General features: G+C 39.1%; 1 protein-coding gene across 1 annotated transcript in view; it reads left to right on the plus strand.

Moving 5' to 3' along the window:
- LOC123756223 (relaxin receptor 1-like) overlaps positions 1-9,409 on the plus strand; it is an 89,373-nt gene extending 79,964 nt beyond the window's left edge. The window contains exon 5 of the mRNA XM_069336684.1: positions 9,089-9,409. Within this exon, the coding sequence (XP_069192785.1) occupies positions 9,089-9,243 (155 nt within the window). The 3' untranslated portion in view covers positions 9,244-9,409. The remainder of the gene's footprint in view (positions 1-9,088) is intronic.
- The last annotated feature ends 460 nt before the right edge of the window (positions 9,410-9,869 follow it).

Genomic DNA, 9,869 nt, shown 5'->3' on the forward strand with positions numbered 1-9,869 from the left:
AAAGAGGAACGGTGCAAGTGGGTCTCCCTGTTGAATTCCCTCTGCTGAGGTGACTTCATATTTGCCAAACAGGAGGGTTGAGTCTTTGCTGTAGCCTGCTGACACAAACGGGAGAATGCTTGGGCAATGTTCCTGGACTGCAGTGAGGATTGCTTCCCTTTTGACCGAGTTGAAAGCGTTTTTAAAATGTGCCTAAATGCATATATATATATATATATATATATATATATATATATATATATATATATATATATATATATATATATATATATATATATATATATATAAATATATATATATATATATATATATATATATATATATATATATATATATATATAGATATAAATATATATATATATATATATATATATATATATATATATATAGATATAAATATATATATATATATATATATATATATATATATATATATATATATATATATATATATATATATATATATATATATATATATATATATATGTCGTACCTAGTAGCCAGAACTCACTTCTCAGCCTACTATGCAGGGCCCGATTTGCCTAATAAGCCAAGTTTTACTGAATTAATATATTTTCTCTAATTTTTTTCTTATTAAATGATAAAGCTACCCATTTCATTATGTATGAGGTCAATTTTTTTTATTAGAGTTAAAATTAACGTAGATATATGACCGAACCTAACCAACCCTACCTAACCTAACCTAACCTATCTTTATAGGTTAGGTTAGGTTAGGTAGCCGAAAACGTTAGGTTAGGTTAGGTTAGGTAGGTTAGGTAGTCTAAAAAACATTAATTCATGAAAACTAGGCTTATTAGGCAAATCGGGCCTTGCGTAGTAGGCTGAGAAGTGAGTTCTGGCTACTAGGTACGACATATATATATATATATATATATATATATATATATATATATATATATATATATATATATGTCGTACCTAGTAGCCAGAACGCACTTCTCAGCCTACTATACAAGGCCTGATTTGCCTAATAAGCCAAGTTTTCCTGAATTAATATATTTTCTCTAATTTTTTTCTTATGAAATGATAAAGCTACCCATGTCATTATGTATGAGGTAAATTTTTTTTTATTGGAGTTAAAATTAACGTAGATATATGACCGAACCTAACCAACTCTACCTAACCTAACCTAACCTATCTTTATAGGTGAGGTTAGGTTAGGTAGCCGAAAAAGTTAGGTTAGGTAGGTTAGGTTGTCGAAAAACAATTATTTCATGAAAACTTGGCTTATTTCCTGTAGACATATATTATTAAATATGACCGAAACAGTAAGATTAATAATTCTAACACGAATTTTCTCAATATTTCTTATGCTTCTTTTCACTGTCGATGGTAACTGAAAAATCAGTTCTCCAAAATTCATTTTTATTTCTAGTCTGACTCGACACTTGAACGCGTTTCATTATAAATTATTACATTTTCAAAGACTTTAGTTTACGCACACACACAACTATAACTTGCAAACACTATACAGAGTTTAAACAGCTTTAATTTTATCCCTGCATTTGGGTGAGGTGATATGTTACAACAGTTTTGGATGAGGTGAAAACAAACTTTCAACACAAGAGAGAACACGAAACAATGGGTATAATATTGAGTAAGTTAAAGGGAAGAATGGAAGTAACTGCAAAGGGCCAATTGGCACATATTTCTTGATGCTTCTATATTGGTGCGGAGTCTTGAAGTGGGTAGAATATAGTTGTGCATTAATTGGCTGTTGATTGCTGGTGTCGACTTCTTAATGTGTAGTGCCTCGCAGACATCTACCCGCCTGCTATCGCTGTATCTATCGATGATTTCCGTGTTTTTTGTTAAGACTTCTCAGGTGATGGTCTGGTTATGGGAAGAGATTATATGTTCCTTAATGGAGCCCTGTTGCTTATGCATCGTTAATCGCCTGGAAAGAGATGTTGTTGTCTTGCCTATATACTGAATTCTTTGAGGCTTACAGTCCCCAAGTGGGCATTTGAAGGCATAGACGACTTTGGTCTCTATTAAAGCGTTCTGCTTTGTGTCTGGAGAGTTTCTCATGAGTAGGTTAGCCGTTTTCTTGGTTTTATAGTAGATCGTCAATTGTATCTTCTGATTTTTGTCTGTAGGGATAACGTTTCTATTAACAATATCTTTCAGGACCCTTTCCTCTGTTTTATGAGCTGTGGAAAAGAAGTTCCTGTAAAATAGTCTGATAGGGGGTACAGGTGTTGTGTTAGTTGTCTCTTCAGAGGTTGCATGGCGTTTCACCTTCCTTCTTATGATGTCTTCAACGAAACCATTGGAGAAGCCGTTGTTGACTATGACCTGCCCTACCCTACAGAGTTCTTCATCGACTTGCTTCCATCCTGAGCTGTGGCTGAGAGCACGGTCGACATAAGCGTTAACGACACTCCTCTTGTACCTGTCTGGGCAGTCACTGTTGGCATTGAGGCACATTCCTATGTTTGTTTCCTTAGTGTAGACTGCAGTGTGGAAATCTCCGCTTTTTTCCATGACTGTTACATCTAGAAAGGGCAGCTTCCCATCCTTCTCCATCTCGTAAGTGAAACGCAACAGAGAATTCTGCTCAAATGCCTCCTTCAGCTCCTGCAGATATACTAATATATATAAATATACATATATATATATATATATATATATATATATATATATATATATATATATATATATATATATATATATATATATATATATATATATATATATATATATGTTTCATTGAATATGACCGCATATTCTGTATTTATTATTTTCTGGTCTAGGGCTTCTATCCCTCTAACTATTTTCTTAGCATCAGGGCTTAATTGAAATAGGAGTTCTCCAAAACTCATTTTCGTACTTTTAAGGTGAAGAAAAGAAGTGATTTACTATAGAGTATATTACACTTATTTGTATAATTTGCACGACGTTTCGAACCTCCATGGTTCATTCTCAAGTGAACAGATCTTACAATACTAGTTGATTTTATACCCGCATTAGGTCAGGTGATAATACAATGAAGGTGAAAACATGGGGGGATACATAAGGGATAAACATAGGGGCTGCAGACGGCTTATTGGCCCATACGAGGCATCTCCTATCTAAACACAAAGATTAATCCAGTGTAATTGGCCTGTTATGTTGGACATTGTCTTCTGTGTTGGCATCGATATGTTCTTGTCTTGTCCTTACTCTCATGTTGGGTAGAGTAAATAGTTCCGTGATTTGGGTGTTCATGGTAGGTCGCTCTATTCTTATGTGAATTGCCTCAAGAATTTGTAATCTTCTTGAATCTTGGGTTTTGTCTATTATGCAAGTATTCTTGTTCAACATTTCACCTTGTTAGAGTAATGTCATGGGCTTGTCTCATGTGATTCCTAGGGGCACCAGATTGAAGATGGCATGTCAAACGCCTCGTCAGCTTGGTCGACGTCATACCTATGTACTTACATTGAAGGTTACATCCTTCGTGGGGGCAAGTGTACATGTATACAACGCTTGACTGCTGTAGAGGGTTCTCCGTCGGCTTCGGGCTGTTTTTGATAAGGAGTTCGGAAGTCTTCTTGGTTTTGTAGAATATTATCAGGTTTATGTTTTGGTTAGGAGTAGTGCTTTTTACTCCTTTACGGATTATTTCTTTCATTATTCTTTCCTCTTTTATATGTTCACTGTGCATGGTTGATTTGTAATATAATTTTATTGGGGGTGTTGTGGTTTCTGTTCTAGGTTCTGAATTATACCAACGGTCCAAGTGTCTTCTTATAGCAGCGTTTATTTCCGCGTTGCTATATCCGTTGTTCACCAATACCTGAGTTACTCTTTCAAACTCTCTACTCACGTTGCTCCATTCAGAGCAGTGGGTAAGCGCTCGACGAATATAAGCATTGAGAACACTGGCTTTGTATCTTTGGGGGCACTCACTTCTACCGTTCAGGCATAATCCTATGTTGGTGGGCTTGGTATATACGTTGGTGCTTAAAGAGGTTCCTGTTTTTGTTATTAGTACATCCAAGAATGGCAGACTGTTATTTTCACTATTTTCATGTGTAAATCGGAGTACTGACTCTCTCTCTAGGTGTCTTTTTAGGTCAATTAGTTCATCTGAGTCTTTTACTATTACGAATATGTCATCTACATAACGGCAGTATACAGTTGGCTTTTGTCTGCTACTGAAGACCCTATCTTCGATGGTTCCCATATAAAAATTAGCAAATAAAACTCCTAAGGGGGAGCCCATTGCTACTCCGTCTATTTGTAAATACATGTCTCCTTGTGGACTGATGAAAGGGGCTTCCTTTGTACATGCTTCGAGAAGACTTTTCAAGTGTGGCTCAGGTATGTCTAATTTGGGGGTGCTCTCGTCTCTGTATACTCTGTCCAGTATCATTCCTATGGTTGTGTCGACTGGGACGTTGGTAAAAAGGGATTCAACGTCCAAAGAAGCAGCGAAACAACTAAAAAATCTGAAAGACGTAACAATAAGAAAAGCCGACAAAACAGCAGCATATGTATTGATTCCTACCCATGAATACATGAACAAAATTAGCGACATCCTAAGTGACGACTCCAAATTTCAACGAATCACGAGGAACCCCGTAGAAGACCTTAAGCGGAAAGTAAACAAAACAATTACAGCAATCAACGCAAAGAAAGGTAGTGTGCATTTCAATAAACTTCAAGGCGACTATGGCTTAGGATATGCCTACGGCAATGTTAAGACGCATAAACCAGGTAACCCACTACGCCCTATAATCAGCCAAATACCAACCCCAACTTATCACCTAGCAAAGAAACTCAATGAACTCCTAACTCCATACACTCCAAGTAAGTTTAGTCTACAATCATCAGCAGATTTCCTAGAATTGATCAAATCTACCCAGCCCGATGGAATCATCGCTTCCCTGGACGTTGAATCCCTTTTTACCAACGTCCCAGTCGACACAACCATAGGAATGATACTGGACAGAGTATACAGAGACGAGAGCACCCCCAAATTAGACATACCTGAGCCACACTTGAAAAGTCTTCTCGAAGCATGTACAAAGGAAGCCCCTTTCATCAGTCCACAAGGAGACATGTATTTACAAATAGACGGAGTAGCAATGGGCTCCCCCTTAGGAGTTTTATTTGCTAATTTTTATATGGGAACCATCGAAGATAGGGTCTTCAGTAGCAGACAAAAACCAACTGTATACTGCCGTTATGTAGATGACATATTCGTAATAGTAAAAGACTCAGATGAACTAATTGACCTAAAAAGACACCTAGAGAGAGAGTCAGTACTCCGATTTACACATGAAAATAGTGAAAATAACAGTCTGCCATTCTTGGATGTACTAATAACAAAAACAGGAACCTCTTTAAGCACCAACGTATATACCAAGCCCACCAACATAGGATTATGCCTGAACGGTAGAAGTGAGTGCCCCCAAAGATACAAAGCCAGTGTTCTCAATGCTTATATTCGTCGAGCGCTTACCCACTGCTCTGAATGGAGCAACGTGAGTAGAGAGTTTGAAAGAGTAACTCAGGTATTGGTGAACAACGGATATAGCAACGCGGAAATAAACGCTGCTATAAGAAGACACTTGGACCGTTGCTATAATTCAGAACCTAGAACAGAAACCACAACACCCCTAATAAAATTATATTACAAATCAACCATGCACAGTGAACATATAAAAGAGGAAAGAATAATGAAAGAAATAATCCGTAAAGGAGTAAAAAGCACTACTCCTAACCAAAACATAAACCTGATAATATTCTACAAAACCAAGAAGACTTCCGAACTCCTTATCAAAAACAGCCCGAAGCCGACGGAGAACCCTCTACAGCAGTCAAGCGTTGTATACATGTACACTTGCCCCCACGAAGGATGTAACCTTCAATGTACGTACATAGGTATGACGTCGACCAAGCTGACGAGGCGTTTGACATGCCATCTTCAATCTGGTGCCCCTAGGAATCACATGAGACAAGCCCATGACATTACTCTAACAAGAGAAATGTTGAACAAGAATACTTGCATAATAGACAAAACCCAAGATTCAAGAAGATTACAAATTCTTGAGGCAATTCACATAAGAATAGAGCGACCTACCATGAACACCCAAATCACGGAACTATTTACTCTACCCACCATGAGAGTAAGGACAAGACAAGAACATATCGATGCCAACACAGAAGACAATGTCCAACATAACAGGCCAATTACACTGGATTAATCTTTGTGTTTAGATAGGAGATGCCTCGTATGGGCCAATAAGCCTTCTGCAGCCCCTATGTTTATCCCTTATGTATCCCCCCATGTTTTCACCTTCATTGTATTATCACCTGACCTAATGCGGGTATAAAATCAACTAGTATTGTAAGATCTGTTCACTTGAGAATGAACCATGGAGGTTCGAAACGTCGTGCAAATTATACAAATAAGTGTAATATACTCTATAGTAAATCACTTCTTTTCTTCACCTTAAAAGTACGAAAATGAGTTTTGGAGAACTCCTATTTCAATTAAGCCCTGATGCTAAGAAAATAGTTAGAGGGATAGAAGCCCTAAACCAGAAAATAATAAATACAGAATATGCGGTCATATTCAATGAAACATGTTTGAAAGAAAACCTGCTGCCAGTATACACCAATATATATATATATATATATATATATACTGCTCTCTCTTTTCCTATCCCTTATGGATTTATTCTCCTAAAACACTACTCGATATACACCTCTCTGGTTCTACCTCTCATTCTTATCACTGTAAACCTGCACCTTCCTCAAAACACATCTATTCCCCAAAAACACCAAATGCTCTCTGACATAATGACATAATGTCAAGGGGCGGAGCTTAAACTTACAACCTCTCCTCACTGAAGAAAAGGAGCCTATTCCTTCTTCTACCCCCTTTACTTACCCCTGACTACCATCTCTACCAATCACACATCACAAATTAAACAGAAAACGTAACACGTTCAAAAATCTCCTCAGAAAATGGATCACGTCCCCCCCAAAATTATCGCATACTTGGCAACTCAAACACTATTCATTCACACAACCTTACATCACACAGGACACGGTCTAAAAAAGTTACTAAATCATCGCACACTCTGCAACTCACACCCAAATCCTTCCCACAACGTTTACACAGCGTTTGCTGGGACCGAAACCACTCCATCCCAAAATGGATGGGACGGTCTACAGCGTAAATCTCCTTACAACCTCCTTCTTTATAATCAGTCTTTCATGCGGCACTTTATCCAAAGCTTTGCTAAAGTCAAGGTACACAACATTATAATCCTTACCACTATCAAGTGCCTCAACTATGCTGGAATAAAAAGATAGCAGATTTGTTTAACATGAACGGCCATTTGTAAAACCATGTTGTGGCTCATTTATTAATTTATGTTTTTCAAGATGAAGACGAATTGCATTTCCAGTTATCGATTCAAGTAACTTTCCCACAACAGACGTTAGGCTAATTGGTCGATAGTTTGAAGCAAGTGATCTATCTCCTTTCTTAAAAATTGGTACCACGTTAGCAACCTTCCATGAGCCTGGCACTCTGCCTGACTCTATTGATTTATTAATTATTATAGACAGTGGTTCGCAAAGTTCCTCTGTGCATTCTTTACACACCCTGGCAAGAACTTCATCCGACCCTGGGGATTTACAGGGATTATATTCTTATGTTCTTATGTTATATTAACTGACTATTAATTGAGAAGTGATAGAATATTCTACAGTTTATATAGAAGTCATGATTGAAAAGTGGAAGTGGATAAATGAGGATGAAAGGGAATTATTAATTAATTAGGCTATATAATAGACATTAGGTGAGACATAGGTAAAAACCAGTGTGAACATTGTGCTATTTCCTCACATGCTTCTCATATATAGACCTTCAGAAGTTTATCTAATAATGGCAAACGATTTTTTGGGGGGTTTACCATGGGGCTGGAAGTAAATAGGAGATTCTATATGGTTCCCTACTAGGCCTACTGCAATTTTATTTCTTATGTTCTATATGCTATCTTTGCCAGAAATAATATTTTGAAAATGGGAAAATATGAAAATGGGTTTAAATATGCTATCATGGAAAATGGTCTTATTGTGGGAATACGAAGGATGACATCTTCCCACAATTGCACATTAGGGACGATGAAAGGGATCCCTTTAATCCCATTGGCAAATAATTATCGAAAATGGGAATAAATATGAAAAATGGGATTAAATACGCTATCACGGAAAATTGAGTTATTGAGAGAAGATGAAGACTGGCTGGCTGATGATGTCGTTGACCATTAGGGATGACTATGCCTGTGAGAGTTTCCTAGGTGATGAAATTTAGGGGTGACGGGAGGCGGCCTTTTAATCCCCATGGATATATATCAGCGGCCATAGACCGAAATCCACGGCAAAATTTCACGACTCGCAGATCTGACCGTCGAAAAAATCTAAATTGACGGTCTCTCCCACTACTGGGATGCAGGATAAGTGGAGGCTGGAATGGAGGCTAGGTTGAGGCTGGGGTGGAGGCTAGGTTGAATCTGGGGTGGAGGCTGAGGTGGAGGCAAGGGTGGAGGCTGGAGTGGAAACTAGGGTGGAGGCTCGGGTAGAGGCTGAGGTGGAGGATGAGGTGAAGGCTGAGGTGAAACCTGAAGTGGAGGCTGGGGTAAAAGCTGAGGAGGAGATTGAGGTGAAGGGTTACGTGAAGACTGAAGTGGAGGCTGAGGTGATTACTGAGATGGAGGCTGAGGTGGAGGCTGAGGTGGAGTCTGGGGGGTGGAGGCTGGGGAGGAGGCTTGGGTGGAGTCTGGGTACGAAGTTGTGGAGGAGGCTTGGTTGATGGGTAGTGTCAGATGTGGCATCAATAGGGGCCACAACCATTACAGTCCCGCCTGGATTCTCTAATAGTTCCGGATTTGAATCTATTAACGAAAATGTACAGTTTACAAACCATAAAAATATTCTCAATATCTTGGTAACAAACATGATATATCCCGTATACTCTGAGGGGTGTCATTATAGCTATGGTTTGATCCATCGTTCATCATCCTGGAGGAGGAGTTGATGCCAGGTGGTTTTCCTCCCTCAGAGGGGGTGTACGCGTGGCTGGTAGTGCTCGTTCTCCCCATCAACTCTGCAGTCAACCCCGGACTCTACACATTCTCCACCTCACAGTTCCAGTCACAAGTAACCAACGCCATCACTCTCTTCCGCAGAGCGCGCCAGAGGAACAGCTCAGGTTAGTAGCAGGAAGACACGACGCACACGCTCAAACACTCACACGGGGTGATTTACACGAACTCACACACATGGAGGATTACACGGACACACAAACACGAGGGTTGTACACAAACACTCACACGGGGGCATTTACACAAACACACACAGGGGGCCTCGTAGCCTGGTGGATAGCGCGCAGGATTCGTAATTCTGTGGCGCGGGTTCGATTCCCGCACGAGGCAGAAACAAATGGGCAAAGTTTCTTTCACCCTGAATGCCCCTGTTACCTAGCAGTAAATAGGTACCTGGGAGTTAGTCAGCTGTCACGGGCTGCTTCCTAGGGTGTGTGTGTGTGGTGTGGAGGAAAAAAAAAAAAAAAAAAAAAAAAAAAAAAGTAGTTAGTAAACAGTTGATTGACAGTTGAGAGGCGGGCCGAAAGAGCAAAGCTCAATCCCCGTATAAACACAACTAGTAAACACACATGGGGGGTACACGAACAAGGGGAAATAGGTGGAAACTGAGTACCCAAATGAGCCACAGGGACGTTAGAAATATTTTGTCAGAGTAGTTAACAAATGTAATGCATTAGGCAGTGATGTGGCTGCTTCGTACACAATTTCAAGTGTAAACATGATAGTGTCCAGTAAGGT

Source organism: Procambarus clarkii, chromosome 36 (assembly GCF_040958095.1).
Source record: "Procambarus clarkii isolate CNS0578487 chromosome 36, FALCON_Pclarkii_2.0, whole genome shotgun sequence".
Lineage (NCBI taxonomy): Eukaryota > Metazoa > Arthropoda > Malacostraca > Decapoda > Cambaridae > Procambarus > Procambarus clarkii.